The 17,284-nt window shown below is 39.5% G+C and overlaps 1 protein-coding gene across 2 annotated transcripts in view; it reads right to left on the bottom strand.

The window, feature by feature from the left end:
- The window catches only part of FLT1 (fms related receptor tyrosine kinase 1), a 107,617-nt gene that overhangs the window by 59,854 nt on the left and 30,479 nt on the right, over positions 1-17,284 (bottom strand). For both annotated transcript variants that reach the window (XM_013189366.3, XM_048072841.2), the window contains exons 5-10: positions 16,592-16,754; positions 16,368-16,504; positions 14,648-14,822; positions 12,658-12,775; positions 10,455-10,624; positions 9,895-10,054 (exon numbers count right to left, since the gene is read on the bottom strand). In XM_013189366.3, coding sequence (XP_013044820.3) covers positions 9,895-10,054; positions 10,455-10,624; positions 12,658-12,775; positions 14,648-14,822; positions 16,368-16,504; positions 16,592-16,754 — 923 coding nt within the window. The remainder of the gene's footprint in view (positions 1-9,894; positions 10,055-10,454; positions 10,625-12,657; positions 12,776-14,647; positions 14,823-16,367; positions 16,505-16,591; positions 16,755-17,284) is intronic.

Genomic DNA, 17,284 nt, shown 5'->3' with positions numbered 1-17,284 from the left:
CTCGGTGCTCGGTGCTGTGCGATTGGTAGCACCGGGCTGGCGTAGCCACGTGTCCCAGGGAACACTGAATCACGGCAAGACCGGAAACAAGAGAGGGAAAATAGTAACAGGGAGCATGTACGGGCTGTGAAACGTGCTTTCTGGGGGAGGGGGGGACATGTGCTGGCTCCCTGCCAGTGTGCTCACTCTCGCTTTGGCTGCAACGTGATAGCGCGCTTGTCGATTCAGGAGCCGTGGTCCGAGCATCCCCTCCCTCTCTCAGCCAAAAATAACCAGTTCCAGGTTTAAACACCATCCCTACTGCTTTTGGTGACAAAGCTCCAGTTAGCTCCAAACAGATTGGGAATTCATCCCTAGAACCTTCCCTGGTATGCACACATACATTGAGTATCACAGAATCACAGAACTTCTTGGGTTGGAAGGGGTCTTAAGGATCATCTAATTCCAGACACCTGTATGTGGGGTTTTGAGGAGATCTACAAATGGTAGGAACTGGATAGTATTTATATCACATTCTGCATGTTGATTTATATTTATTTAGGAGCTTAGCAAAGAATACCAAACAAGAATCTGCATTGATAGTGGCACAGGTTCCTTCTTTGCATATCTCATTCTTCGCACTTTTGCCTCTCTGCTCTCACTGTCCCAGGTCCTTACTTGTGCCCACTGCAGTGTCAACACTTGCCCGCCAAGAACAGATGGGACACCACCAGCCCATTTCAGGTCAGACTCTCTCATGACCCTGAGAAAGCAGTAACTGTCCATCACCACTCCTCACCCTTGGCCAGCAGAACAGGAGAAGAGTTGTGGCCGAGGATATTATTAGCTGTGCTGAGATTTTCACTGATGAGATGCAGGGTGGCTGGAGGATTTCTCAATGGCCCCTATGCATTAGGCTGTACTAGGATCCTGGTGTACTGCACAGTTGCCAGAGTAAGGACTGTGTTGTTTTCTGTTTTATAGGATGTTCTGCATCCCCACTGAGGGGGATACTTAGAGGGAAAGCTCATTCTCTTGGGAAGATCCCAGGTGTCCTGAATGCCCCCTCCTCCTCCTGGTGAGCCTCTTTGGTACTACATCATTAGAAGTAGTCGGGTATATGACATGCCCAGCCTTGTTGCATACCACCATGGCTCTATGGAAAATGAAAGAGTTTGCCATCTCCATACTGCCTTTCCTGCTGTTATCTACATGCAACCAGATTAATGAATTGATTAATCCCTTTCACACTCATCCTTTCCAAACATCACAGCTTGTCCTGAACTACCTCAGTATGCTGCACAGAAAGCCAATTGATCTGACTTTTCTTAAAGGAAGCAGGAAGATCAGCATCAGTCTTACCTGTCCCACCTTTCACCCCTTCATCAGCCCACGCAAGCATTCCCACAGGGAAGAAAAAAAAACACACACACACAAAACAAAACAAAACAAAACAACAACAACAAAAAAACACAAAGACCCAACACTTCTACATCTGCACAGCTAAGCAGCCTGAACACCAGCCATTGACAACAAAAAAAAAAATAGAAAACACATTTTACTTTCAACTCCTTTGCCAGTACTTGAGACCTCTGAACATTAGGGAACATGACAGCATTTGAAAGTAGTTTTTCAGGATTTTTGCACATCCTGAGGTAACCTGAAATTTTCTCACCTTGAGTTTGTTATAAGATAATTATATTTTGCTTCTTGACCCTGTGTTTCCTGCTTCACACTGCTTAGCAGTCTTCGTGGATACAGAATATGATCACATTTCAGCCAAGCCTTCCTTCCTTCCTTCTTGTCCACCTCCTTTCCCTCCTTTGCTAGGCTGAAATCACTCTCGTCTCCCATGTGGTCACCATGACTCAGCCTCCACTTTCTCTCACCAGCTATGTCCTCCACAGAGGAGCTGAATGCTAGCTGGAACTACAGAGTTATCAAAGCATGAAGTTTTCACAAGCACCTAGAACTTCTTGCTGGGAAAAAGGGTTTGAGTTTAATAGTCTGTGGTAGTACAGAAAGTAAGAGGTCTTCTCCAGTTTGGTTGAGCAGTCAGAAACCTAAATGGAAAGACCACAAAGCCTCTACATACAAAGTCTACTCTTGCTCTGCTTCTATTTCCAGAAAAAGATCCCTATATATAAAGTCTGGGATTTTGTTAAGACCCTTCTAGCATAAGTTATTTCCCATACACATGTCACTCCTCACAACTCACTCAACTTTGAGACATAACCTCACATCTACACCCAGCCAAGATCCAGGTCTCCCCAGCACCTTAACAAAATGCTGAAATTCTCTTCCTTTTCTTTGCTGTCTTTACTGGATCCTTTTGGCTCTTTACTAATCTATTTACACAGTCCTTAATATTCCCTGTCTTTTTGACAAGCTGGAAGCACAATGAACACCCTTTCAAATACCATTTCCCAGTGATCAGCAGAAGAGATGAAAGACCTTTTGCTGCACAGAGGTTGTGCTTTTAAAGATAGATTGTTTTCAGCTTCACTGCAAGTAGGGGTCTGTGAGCAACTCTGGGCTGACTGGAGCCAGGGACTGGAAGTGCAGGCAGAAAACAAGGAAAGGATGAGAAAGAATGGAGGGAAACATTTTTAAGGAGAGAGGGGAGTTGATTAGAGGGAAAACAGGAAGAGAAAATACTGACAGACATGGACATAAGACCAAGGATCCATCTACCCCATATCCTGTCTCAACAATGACCATAAGCAGATGGTTGGGGATGAGTAAGAACAGCACTAACTTCAGATACTTCCTCCCAATACTCCCCCAGTCACCAATTCTTATCAGCCCAAGAACTTCCTGCATCGGAGGCCATTTCTACACTTAAGCAACTCCCAGTGGATTTCTCTTCTAGGACTTCATGCAACCTCCCATTGAAGCCAGTCGAACGTTTAGAACCCACAAAATCCTCTGGCAAGGAGTTTCACAGATTTGCCACCCACTGCATGTACAACCATCTCCTTTTTCCATCTTGAATTGCAGTCCTCCTGGTTTCATTTCATGGCCCCTATTTCTTAAACTAGAAAAAGCATATACAACTGATCCTCAGACCTATGTGTCCTACACTAGTCTGTAGATATCTACTGTGTAACAACCAAGTCACCTATTTTTCATGCTACACAGCGCTGACCTTATAATTCCTAACACTCAATTTATTTGTTTTTTTTGTTGTTTTTTTTTTTTGAGCTGCTCCTGATTGCCATTGCTTTCACAAACCTGTGTACCACATTACTCATAGCTTTCTTTGCGTTATTAATGATCAGACAACGGCTTATCATTTTACATGTGAAAGTCAGACTGCTTTTTCCTATGTACATCATGCACTTTTATCTTCAGTGGACTTCATCTGCCACTTTATCACTCACATACTCAGATTCATACAGTTCTGCATTTCTTCGCAATCAGCCCTCATCCTTACAAATCTGAATGACTTAGTATCATCAGCAAACTCTGTCACCTCCTTACCACCTTTTCCAGGTTATTTCTGAACATGTTGACAAGTACAGACCCCAGCACCAGCTCCTGAAAAACTTCACCGGTCACCTCCCTGCACTGCAAGAACTGACTGTTCCCTCCTAACCTCTGTTTTCTATTTTTTAACTGAATATTTTTCTTTCTGACTAGGATCTTACCTCATACACCATGCCTGTTCAAAGCCTTCTGCAAAGGGTTTTTGAAAGGAATAGACATAAAAGGAAAAAGGATGCTAGCTGAAGTTTGTATATTTTTGTAAAAGGTGTACTCAGTCCAATAATAGCACTCCATTTATAATCATTCCTAAGCACACACAGCTTGACCCTGTGCCTTCCTCGGCCAAGAGCCCCTGCTAGCACAGGAGAAGGTTTATGGCCACAGGCTGGGACGTTCCCATGGCTCAGACACTGCTGCTGCCCCACGGTGAGTAAAAGACCAAGCAATAATGATCAACCACCTGCATGGACTCACGTCTGCTTCCTTAAGAACGGGTGTCAGACTGTCCCCAGTAAAACAAAGAGAACACCCTGTGAAGGGAACCACAGAAAAAGAAACCGGGAAAAAATAAATGAGTGGAAAAAAAAAGATAGGAGAACCATGGTTTAAAACTTGACACTAAGCAGAGACACTTGTCACCATCTGGATGTTACTGTAGTCCTTATATTTTAAGTTTGATCAATAACGGGTTAAAAAAAAAGTTACTTGAGCAACATAGTGTATTTTCTACAAAACTATTTTCTATTGGACTTGGAAAAATTTGATTTAAAGTGACTTGAAAGTTAGCAATACCAAAATTGGAAAGCTTAATCTTCTGGTTCAGCTAAGACCCATAATGAAACCTTTGATAACATTTACAGCCTGCACAGTGAATTCATCAGTGCATTCACTACATTACCCTGGGGACAGACTGTGGCAAACTGTACCTAGCGTATAGTACATATTTACCAAGTTTATTTATCCACATGCATATGCCTGATCTGATTCACATGGCATTTTGTAAGTAAAATATTAAAAAAAGATCTTTTCCAAAATATTGACTGAGGACAGGGATGCTGTCCTTTTAGCTGTTTTCAGAAAACAGGAGGTGTTCACAAACAAGCATTAACTTCTGGCTCATCGTAGAAGTAAAGAATGAGATGCTGCAGTAAACTCCTTGGTCGGTCTGAAACAGATGAGACACTTTTACTTCTCTTTCTTTTAGCTATAAATTCTCTGCAAGTCCATGCTGCCACAACGTACACTCATGTCTGTTCGTCTGCATTTTTTAGAAATATATGGGAAAAACACAGAGCCTGATTTTCATTTACACTAACCCATTTCCACAACTGCAGGAAAATAAGGAAATAGCTACCTTTTTTTTTTTTTTTTTCTTCATGTACCCATTTCAAGTACTTTTACATTACCAGATCACTGCAAGTGGATTTTCTTGTAGTAGGGAATGGAAGGCACAAAGGCCACCAGCCAGATCCTCAGCCTGAATTTAGAGCTGAGGATCTGGCCACATGTCAAATTAAACAAAGGCATTTTTGAACTACCTGTTTATTAATGGCATCTGACCTACTTTTACCAGCTCTAAGGACTCAGACTTCCCTTTCCCGAAAATAGAAGGTGGCATGGGGAACAAAAACAGTCACTGTGGACAAACTAATGGGCATCAATGTTTGCAGACATCCACAATTAAATTTGGGTGGTTCAGTACATTTCTAATTAAGTACAATTAACATTTGTTCTTTACTTGTTCATTTTACATACCTCAGTGATGTTCCAAACCTAATGTCCCCCGATAATCTATCCAAGCACATCCTAACGATTCTGCCTTCCAATCCTTTATTAATACTCTGACATAAACAATACAGAAATGCAATTAGACTGCTATGCACACATGCCCTGCTTCCTCTTTCACTGAAGCTGGTGGGAGTCTGCCCATGCGCTTTCGTAGTGATAGTTCAAGGCTTTTTATCTCTCTGCAGAGATTTCAAGAAAAAAGTTCTAGTTTTTGCCTTGCTGAGCTCCACAACACGCTCCTTTCCCTCACTCTGTAGTGCTAGAGAGCTATTTCTGTAGAAAATTATTCACGTGGCACTACCTTTGCACCACAGACAAGCCCCAACAGGAGGCAACAAGCCCTCTTATCACTCCATGTTAAGTCAGCAGCAACTCCACTGTGGTGCATGCATCCATCCATCCACCTCAGAGCATCAGGAACATTGTGGTGTCCTGAGATGGCTCCGTGGCAGTGGTACCAGCTCACGGCAATGCTGCATGGTCCCTGGTTCCTGCTGCCCACTCCTGTCCTCATCTTCAGGCATGCAACCCATTCATCCCCAATCCCGTCCACCTCACGGTCTTGCTGGGATCATGACGGGGTTGGGAAGTGGGGGCAGAAATAGTTTTGGGTTATTTTACCACTGAGAAGAGTTCATATCCTAACACTACAGCTCAGGGGACAGAATTAAGGTCTTTCCAGAGACATTCTTTTTGCAGGTTCCTCCCCAATACCTTTGTGATTCTCTCTCCCTCATGCACGCACACAGAAAAAAACCTAAGCAACTAAATAAATAACAGACTGACATGATGGCAGGGTTGAAAGTTAATAATCTGACACTCGGTTTGAGGCTAACCATAACTGATAGCTCAAGGTGAGAGAGAGGCAGAAAGGTGACAGGAGAGCTGGAACACCCGAGAAAAAATTTCATTGCTTCTTCTTCCTGAGGTTTCTGCAGGGCTGATGAGTCAAGCCCTGGGCAGAGCACAATGAAGGTCTCTGGAACTGCCTACATGGAAATGTCCAGAGAGAGAAACTGCCCTCAAATGACACCGCATCAGAGCTGAGGAAACCAGTGCTTACACTGAGCAACATCAATATCCCACATGCCTTTCTTGGCAACCTCTGCCAGACCAGCCTAAGATAAACACAAATCTGCTGAAGAGATTCGGGTCAAGAGCCATGAGCATCAAGCACATCCCTGGCGTGGGGATGCTCGTTCTGCAGCCTCGGAGCTGATGAGCTGTAGGTGGAGACCAGCCTTGGTGGCTCCAGGGAACATCAGCAAGCCCTGCCCTGGCTGCCCCTCCACGAGACTCAGCTGATAACCCAGCCTGAGTGAAAATGAGGCCAGGAAGAACAACAGCAGGGTGGTAGGGAAGAGGCCAAGGAAGCTGCTCAAGCAACAATTTAACGAAGGAGGTCATCAGTCTTCTGCTATATCCAATGAGCAATGAATATGTGCATCTGCTGCCTTGTCTGGAGTAAGCTGACACTGGATAAGAAGTTTCTCAGGAAAAAAAAGATAGTCATTTAAGAAAGACTAATCTTTTATTTTGTTAATTGCATTTCATTTTAACTCATTCCATTCTCCACTGACATTTGTCTGCCGTACTTGAATTGCTGTATCTGAATAAGCTTGAAAAATAAACAAACAAAACAACAACAACAAATAACCTTACATATTTTTTTTCGGCCCAGGCAGTTTTTCTTGTCTCTTTTATGTTTCCTCATTGGGATGAAAGTTAATTCAGAAGTTAATTTTTCCACCTATCCATCTAGTTACCTATCTGCTAGTTAACAAAAGGCTACCTAATAGGTAATAGAGTTGGTTAAGCAAACTTATTTTAATGTAAAATAAAGCACAGGGAATTTTAATGACATTCTTTGTCTCTCTGCATTCCAAAAAGTTAAATCTGTTGAGCAATTTTGCAGCTTTTCATTATTATTATTATTTATTTATTTTATTTGCTACCAGGAAACTATGGAACCTGTTTAATTTGGCTGGATTCCTGTTGTTGTCTTGAACAATGTACAGAGGAGGGTTATGCAGATTGATTGTATTAATTACAAAGCACTGAAGAATATTTGAACTTTTTTTTAAAGCAGTGGAATCCACTGAGATATTTTTAGGATTTTTGAAACAGAAATACTGTCTGAAAACGCAATTGAAAGAAGCAGCCAGAGAACCTACTGGTTTCTATTAAGGAGACTATAGGCAACAGTCCTCCAAATAATAATAATAATAAAAAAAAATCTCATTTATTCACTGTAAGTCATTCCCCAGCTTTCAGTGATAGTACTCAAATGATGTAAAATTAAGCGCATATATAAATCTGGAAGCAAAAAGATCTGTGTGCTGCAGCACAAAAGCTTTATACTTATAGTGTTTCCTGCAACCTCTGGCATGGGACCCAGAAACTCAATGTGAGTCCTTACTGCAGTATGGTGAATAATGGTAACCTGTGTAGGTTTATCAACTTGAGCTACATTTTTTTCACCTGTGCATTGAAATAGACATTATCTAGTGCTGAGCACAAACAGAGCAACATTTTAGCCTTGGAAACCTAATGATGGGCAGATAAATCCAAAGCAACAGCTGTAATGGGAGAACAAGATACATTTCTGATCTGCTTTCCAAGGTACCTGCATCATTATTCTGTTACTTAAGCAAGTGTCACCTCACACAAGGAAGGAAGAATGGTGAAAAGGATGGGATTAAAGGGTTTTCCAGTTCTTTGGGGAGAACACCTACACCGGCACAGATGTCAGCCCTGCATCTGGCACAGCTAGTATTTTCTGCTCCCTTCCTGGAGCAGGAGACAAAATGCAATTATTCAGGGATTCCTGCCATTCTGTGATACTTAATTGTTGCCATATTTTTCACAGGGAGTCACTCCAGTCATCTTATGCAAAGCATTAAAAATGGTGTTCTCCAAACTACTTCTTCAATGAGTGTTTGAAGGAGAAGGAAGGGGAGGGGGGTAAAAAGAATTGTCACAGAACAATTATGAAGGCAATTTGGAAGCAAGTCTGGAAACAATCTTGTAACAGAGCCAATAGCTGATGTTTAAATTGCTACTTTTCTCCTTTGATCACCTGTTCAAACACACTTCCATTTAGCATTTAATTGAGTCTACAGTTTAGCACATTATTAAACACCTGCTTGTGGATATTAATTTTTATTGCTTGTTAACAGAAGGATATATTTGACTGTGTAAGAACCCTACTCCTACTCCCAAACACAATCCAACTGTTTTACTAGCATCACACTGTGTTTTCAATCCAGAGTATGCATAAATGTATAAACACTTAAAAAAGACTAAAAGGTTGAAATTTTTCATATATGTCTTTCATGGGTTCTGTCTACTTAAAAGACATTGCACTTCTTGTTATCATACACCTTACATTACTATGCAGAATTCTGTGACCCATGCTTCAAAGATAACATAAAAGAGAGAGGAAATGCCGACCTTACCTGTCCTCGAAATGGACAATTTCAGATTTTACCTATTCTAGCAAAAGGAGAGATTGCTAGTGCCACCTCTTGGTGAAAAGGGCACAGAAAACCATTTATTTGCATAATCCCAAAGCAAGGCGTAATGGGAAAAGCAACATGTGCTTCCAAGAAGTGCTGCCTAGAATTTACAAGCACCCTTAATTTGAAATAAGATGATTGTCCTATTTAATCGAATGAGGTGTCTTGTAGCCCCAAAGTTAAGCACATACAGAAATGTTTGTCTGGATTGGTGTTAAAACTCAGTCCTATGAAAGTATTAAAGAAGTTAAATTCTATGTAAAGTGATTAACTTCAACTGAAATTTAGACTATTTTTTCCTTAGCTTTCGTTAGGTTCTTAAACATCTTTGTTGAGCTATGCTCCAAATACATTAAATGTTGAACTCTTCAATAGTAGCTTAATGCTAATGCCATTGTGGATGTTGAGTGTTAATCATTAAGATTGTGTCAGATTTTGAGATCCAGGAAGAGCTTTGGATAAATGAGTCAATATGCACAAACTTGTCATCATCAGTCACAAAAAGTTCAAAAGAAATCTTAAATATAAAAGAGGATTAGTTAAGTGCCACATCAGCATCAAGTAGGCTTGCACAGTGCCATTTATATTTTGCCCTGTTGAAATATTATCTGGAGAATGCTGGTCACATTTGTCTTGCTGAACTAAACCTATGAGTCACTGTATTGTAAGAAAGATTTGATCATCATAATAGAAAAAAATCTTTAAGATTATTTCCGTTGAATTTCAAAATAAACCTTGCAGTGGAATCAGTGTGGTGACAAAAGCATGGAGGAAAGCAAGGAAATCTCCTTCTTGAGAAAGTACGAGCACTTCGCAAGACATTGCCTGCAAGTCTTCCCTCATAAAAATCAGAAAGCAATTATGGCCTCTGAGCATTGCATGCATGAATAGTAATGAACTGTAAATAAAAGTAAGCAACAATACAAAACAATGACTCTGCACCCTATTTTCAAATAATGATGCAGAAAAAAAAATGCATTTTGTCTGCACATTTACTTAAAAATAAAGCACACATACTCTACTAACTATCAATGTCCATGGTAAGCTTTATTCTTAAGTTAATATTCAAATATAATAGGAAGGGAAGACAAGGTAAACGTAAGTAAGGAAGCTGTCCTACCTTGTTTTGGAATGGTTTTGTTTGCAGGGGTACCACATCCATGTAATTTTTGGCTGAGGAACACCATACACAGTGCATGTCAGCACTTGTTTACTGCCCAGTGAATACAGATTGGGATCAGGGAATGATGATACGGCATTTTCGTATATCTGGGGTTTCACTGTAAAGAGTAAAAATTGGAAAGCTATTAAAAGCAACTCATTTCCAATGTATTACATGATCATTAAAATCCTACATTCCTGCAGGCTGAGTAACAAAAAAATCCCCAGGAGGACAAAGAAAAACAGCAGGAATAAGTTGAGTCAGATGAGCAGTTACTAACACATTTAAGTCATCAGGAACAAGTATGTGACCGTGAAAGACAGAAACCCTTCTAATGAAAACCAGTGTCTGTCTGCTGATTTTAAGAAGGGTCCGTCACCCCACGCATTGGGCTAGGATTTGTGTCCATGAAAGTCAGTAAGAAAGTGCACAATGTCCTGGACCATGCAAGATCAACTGTTCAATGAAAATTTGATGTTTATGTTCAGAAAAAATGTGGGAATGTGCTGTAAACTTACCATTTACTTTAAGAGTGACCGTAAGATTCTTAGATAAGTTCCACTGTCGTATGCTCAATATTATAGTGTAGTTTCCAGCATCTTCCTCAGCAACATCTTTGATGATTAATGAATAGTCTTTAACCATGTACCGGGCACACTTTTCAGCAGCAGGTAGCCCATCTTTTAACCTGTTTAAAAGAAATCCAGAAATGAAAAAAAAAAAAAAGAAAAATAGTGCTGCTTTAACAGTCTGTGCTTCTTGGTTTCACAACATTTCTTGATCTTTGAGCAAGTTTTGAATTTACTGTCCAAGATTCTGCTTATCAGAGGATTATCCTTTCCTTACAGATTGCTGATATTTATGGAGATCTCTGAAGAATACCATTCTATACATTAAAATTTATAAGGATATAGCAGAGTTCTATAACATCTGAGAGTTGCTAAAAATCACAACTCTACCTCTAAAGATCCCAGCCTTCCATACTTCTGCTGCCATTTATTCAAGAAGACAACCATTTTGGCCAAAAGTCATTCACACAAATAAAGGTTGCGTCATCCAGCACTGACCATTTCTTATGAGCTCAGAATACAAACCCAGGACAAAGTATTACTGTAGCCTAAGCACAGCTGTGATTTTAGGAAGAGGAAGAGTAAGTAGATTAGATAAGCACTTAAGAATCAGATGTCCTGCTATCAAGTGAATGTTTTTAAAGATAACAGAAAATCAACACAGAAAGTACGAAGTGTTGCTCACAAACAGATTCCTGAATAAGCACAACATTTCTTTTTTCTGAAGCGTAAAATATGGCATAAACCATATTTTTGTAGGTTGCTGTATGAAGCTCAATGTGAGTGCAACTGAAATTCACTGTGGTGATGGACTTAATTACATTGATTCCCAAGTTTTGGTAAATATTTACAGAAAACATTTTCAGTCACTGAAGGAGCATTAAAAGTTATGTCTAAGGGCCGTAGATTTAGACATTTCACTCCACATATGTTTCACAGCACCACTGAATATTTGAGGCTGAATGGGCCTCTGGAGATTGCCTGGTCCAACCCCCTGCTCAAAGCAAGGTCAGCAAGTTGCCCAGGACCACGTCCAGTGAGATTTCAAACATCTCACAGGATGGAGAAACCACAGCCTCTTTGGGCAACTTGTTCCAGTGGCTGACAAACCTCACAGCAATAAATAAGTAAATAAGTATTCTTATTGTCAAATTGTTGGGTTTTTTTTTTTTTTTGTATTCAGAAGTTTTATATCTAAGTGTATAGTCAACAAGCCTAATCATTACAGAGAAAAAAATACCATATAAATGGCTAGTATCAGCTGCACTTTTGCCCCTTAATTTTCCACATGGAGCTGCAAATGCAGAATGGAGAGTTAAATAAAACAAAATATTTGGAGCAAAAATAATTTCTGTCTCTGAGAAGCATGAAAACTTACTGTTCATGTATGTATGGTTTGTTTTCTTAATCATTCTTGTCATAGACTTCTTGTTAAAGTGTAATGAATTGAACCAGAACTATTACTATTTAAAATTATATAAAAACAAACAAACAACAACAACACACACAAACACACACACAAAAAAAAACACCACACCACCTTAAGATCATGAATAGATAACATTGTTTTCTAGAAAGGTGGTTGAGTTAATGCAAAAAAAATGTTTAAAAGATTTGTTAGCTCAGTATACTTGAGCCAAAGTGAAAATTCTGGTCACTAAAGCAGATCTAAAACCTACAGATCTCCATATAGTAAAGCAATCTTCCACTGGTTTTCTAGTAGTGCATGGTTGTATGAATAAACTCAGACAGTTATTTTAATAAAGACTTTCTTTTCTCTTTCTTTTTAAAAGACAAACTAATTTCTCATATTTGGGTCTGCATAAAGTTGGATGAAACAATTCAGAAAAGATTGGTAGATGGATTTATCTGTAGAGTGTCCATTGGTTTCAACAGGAGACATATCTAACATATTTGAGGGTCTGAACTTCAAAGTTTCCAGGCATCCTATTTCATACTTGCAAAATGAAGATAATGGTCTCTTAAATTTTTAAAACTCAGGCAGACCCTGAAAAGTTCAATAAAAATCAACAACTGTACTGTCCCCAGTTTGTTGCCATTTTAAGGGGTCTTAAATTGAATATTTGACCAACATATTAATTTTCATTTAAGTGTAGGTCTAGTGTGCATATGTGGAAATAACTTGTCCTACCATATAACCTCTGGAGAAGGAAATGCCTTCACTTTCATTGACAGACGATAGGACTTTCTTCCTGCTACAGCCTCCAGCACAGTTTTTCTTCGACGTTTCAAATTAATGAACATTTTATCTTAAAGAAATAAAAGAAAAAAAAGTGTTCTCATGTTACTGATTTTCAGCCTGCAAAAAGGCTCACTCTTCTAAAGAGAACAGGAATTCAAATAAAAATGATCTTTAATAATTTTGGTGTTCCCACAAGATAACAGCAAGAATAAAACCCACCACAAACATACAAAAGTGAGATACAGTTCCCAGGCCATGAGTCTGCCTAAACAAGATACACCCTAGCCAAATTCACATTGTGCTTCAGTCAAAAAAAAAAAAAAAAAAAAAAGCACAAGAAAGAGAAGGTGGTTTGTGGTATGTGGGAAGCTGAACTAAATGAGCAGGTGACCCCACCACCCCTGAAAGGCCGAGAATCAGTGGATGTTCCAAAAGAAAATATTTGGCTGGGGATGATTTAAGTGATCTTCAGAGAAACAGCAATGGAAAAGACAGAAACTTTCTGTATCATTGGTAAACAGCTGTTTCATCGAACAAACAAATCTTTATCACTTCATTGGAACAGTCTCAACCTGCTGGAATTCATTCTTCTCCAGTTGTACTGCCCAGTATTTCAAACTCTGACAAATCGATGGGTTTCACCAGAAGCAATAAAACCACAATATTTATAGAGTATATTGGAAATATTTTTTTTCTTCCCAAAATGCAATTAAACAAAACAAAACATTCAAAACATGAAAAAAGGTTTCAATGTCCTTTGACAGTACACATAGTACAACATTTACTCACATTATGAATTGTGTATAGATATTGTATATATATTAAGTGCAATATTTAGTTATATTAGTCATATTTGCAGCATACTTTGAAACTAACATGTGCAAGATAACTCAGTAGTTAAATTACACAAATTAGATTATACTTAAAGATACAACCCTGATTCTGCAAACCATTGTTCACACTGGCTCTGTCTAATGAGTATCCCATAGATGTGGCTGCTTATGTGAGTTTACAGGCTAGCTTCAACAGATCCAGCCTCTCTGACTTTAATTTTAATCTAAAACTCAGTTTTTGATAACTTCATGCTTATTTATTTCAGAACAAAAGAAGTGAATATAATGATTCATCCTATCTTCCCAGTGTCTTAGTCCAAGGGCTAAATAGAGAAAAAGTACTTGAAATACTCTCTGAGAATACCACCATCTGGTGCTTAGACCACAATTACAGATGAGAGAGAAAAAGTAGACCACCTAAACTGTGGAACAAATCAATATTCTGCCCATGAATTGTCTGTCATCAAGGAGCCACCAACCGTTTGACTATTAATACCAACAATGCTCCGAATATTCTACATAATCATAATTGTAACAGGATGCCAAAAAGATGGTAGCTTCTCATGGAGTCCCAGTGCACAGAAGTCCTAATTCACATAAGCTTGAAACAGCACAGGGAATTTCCAGATCTCACAGGAAGCCTGGGCAGACCACAGAGAACTCATTCAAAGCTCCCACTGTAAAACCACATTGATGAGCTGCAGTGTTATGCTTGTTTCGGTTTTGTGAATGGTTTACCAGCAATCTTTTCCATGTAGAGCTAGCTTATCTGTTTGGTTTTTTTTTTTTTTTTTTCTTTTGCTTCATAGGGAGCAGTGGATAGGTATTGTAGAAGAGGAACTGGAACAGACAGAACTGAGGATGGGATCATCGCAGGACTTAGCAAACAAGGGTGATCAAACTGAACATTAATGTGTCTATTGCTAAACAGGCAAAACAGTCATGGAAGAAAAGGTACACGTTCTTTCTTTCTTGTCTCCCTCCATTTTCTATCTTTGATGATCATGCTAGAAATTCGTTTCCACTTTGTGTCAAGATATAGATATCATGTGACTGAACTTGGTAAATGAGCACTCAGTATTCTACAAATTCAAGGTATTTCTTACCGTAAACGAGGACTGTTGTGTTAACTGATTTGATTGAGGGCCCACTCTTCACGTGACAGGCATACTGGCCTTTATCAATATCACGCACTTTGTCAACAACTAGAATACTGTAAAAAATATTGGCTTCTGTATTCTTCTGGTCAATGCGTTGTGTTATGGAGCCTCTCTTCTTTGTCTATAAAAGCAAAAATGAACGAGAAAGAGCTTAATCAAATTTTTATGAATATTATGATTTTCATTTTACTGTTCTGCCACCAAACCTCCAAAATATATATCCAGATCCCTTTGCACATGACAAACCTGAAAAAAAACTAATATTTCCAAAGAGTCAAAAATAAGATAGAGAAGTAACTTTATCTGGCAATTCATTCCTATCTCCATTCAAGTTGTAGAAGTATCCAAACTCGTTCTTTCCAGAGGAAGGCAACCAATTCTGCATGACCTACTATAGCAACATGCCAAGCTCCCCTCTGCTCCTGGTACAGCATTGTTCATAAAAGTCCTTGGAGCCAGCACATGAAGGGCAGCACACAGTTTGTTGCCTTGGTTCAGCTTCCATAGGCAGAAGATGTATAGAAGACGAGGGCATTAACATCAAAAGGGGAGAATTCTGGAAACGCTATGGACGGAAAAGTGACTAGATTTGGCAAAGGAGTAGCAGGGTGGAACTGAAGATAATGTGAGCCTGAGGAGTTATTTCCTGCAACTCCCCCTCAGCCTTTGGCCTCAAAGTTTATTTAACCCAGGACATTGTTGTTGTCTTACAAACACTGAGCACCCTTCAGTTACCATCCAAATAAAACCCAAGCAGAATTTCACAAGTGTGGTGCTCAGCTAGGGCTTGGTAACGTAACAGTGACCAAACGTAAGATATTTGGAGTGTTTCTTGTTGCTAGGTTGTTTACTTCTGCAATGAAAAAATGCCAAGGAAAATGGCTACAGTATGCAAGAAACGATTGCATTAATCTTCCTTATATAATGTAATCATAATTTCAGCTTGTGATTAGACACAATGAGTGACATAATAAATGATCTTGACTTGAATCACCAGCATAAATCAAACTGACATGAAAGGAATGGGAGTTGTAAACCTTAAACTAATGTCAAATTTCTTATCAGCTTTACACGGGCTCCCTGGCAGTTATTTTGTAAGCGACAAATATTTATGAGGATGCTCCCAATGTTGGGGGAGGAGAAGCACATTCAAGATCATTCCTGTAGTTGTCAAAACAAGCGGATTGTTCATGTGACACTTAACAAATGAGATTTTGGCTAACTAAATCAAAATATCTTTTCTAAACATGCTTGAGTCGGGTGCCTGACTGTCTGCCAGTCTTTTAACTGAATGTGTTAAGAAAGACAGCCTCAATGAAAACTTTTTTGTCACGAGAGATCCCCTGCCTGGGACTAGGTGATAAATTTCTGTCATTTCCCCAGGTCAAAAAGAAGCTCCCAGGGATGAAATTTTTCCAGCGCTCGCTCGTGGTTATGCAATATAGCAGAGTGCATTGTGTAAACTTGTTTACTTATTCAATTAAGCACCAGAAGAAAAGAAAAAAAAAACAAAAACCACAACTTAAAAGCCATGTCAGCAAGGTTCACAATGGTGGAATGAGAAACACAGCAAGCATTTTGAGGCAGAATTCCTCATGGGATGCTAGATGCAACGCGATCAATGGGAACCCTCACCCAGTTTCTTCCTTTTATCCCCGGCACTCACCTGTCCAGGGTAAGTCCATGTCATCTGCACACGGGTGTTCCAGGCTGCTGTAACGGTGCAGTTAATTGCCAGGCTGTCTCCTTTCAGCAACTTGACGAGGCGAGGGGTGCTCAACTGAACATCAAAAATTGTGTTGGCTGCATGTCACAGAGAGTAGGAAATGTGAGTAACATCAACAGGGCAGAGGGCTTTCTGAAAGATTTGGAGTGGAGAAGGCTACTTACTTTCTCGGTGCGTTAGGTACTTCGTGCTATACTTGTGCCCAGCAATGGTTGTCTCACAGCTCAGGAGCCCTATGAATCTGTAGGTTGCCTTGGGTATTCTGAAACCTTTCGTGCTGTCCCAGATTATCGTCTTGCCATCAGGAATTAGGGCTTCTCCGGGAATCTGGAAGTGGAAAACACACATCATAAAAACAACTTATCCTCATGCCACACTCTAATCAAAACAGCCTCATAAAAAGGAGTGAAAAAAAAAAACTTGAAAAAATGCCAATCAAAGTAGAAAGGATGACATTTAATTATGCAGATTTTTCAAGTCACGTTTTCACCACAAAATAGAGGAAAAACATGGGTGAAGAATGTGAATGTTTTATTTGTTTCCAAGATTTCATTATTTATAACAGGATGTAATTTATGACACAATAGATTGACACTATCATTAGCCTCAGTGCTTGGGCTGCTATTCTGTTGGCTCCCAGTTGGCAGCTAAAATGCTCATCTTAGAGAACCTTTGCAATTAAACGTCCCGGTGTTACCACAGAGATACAAATACACTTTTTTCAATGGAGGTGACAAATGGACTTGATATGCTGTCATTTGGTGGCTTTAACAAATTCCTGCCAGGATTCAAGCTGAGGCTTCTCATGTTTATGTTGTCTAAAGGACTAGATTGTTAAAAAAAAAAAAAGTGAAGCA

The sequence above is a fragment of the Anser cygnoides genome, chromosome 1 (assembly GCF_040182565.1).
Source record: "Anser cygnoides isolate HZ-2024a breed goose chromosome 1, Taihu_goose_T2T_genome, whole genome shotgun sequence".
Taxonomy (NCBI): Eukaryota; Metazoa; Chordata; class Aves; order Anseriformes; family Anatidae; genus Anser; species Anser cygnoides.
The sequence above is the reverse complement of the archived record's forward strand: the minus strand, read 5'-3'. Positions and strand labels throughout refer to the sequence as shown.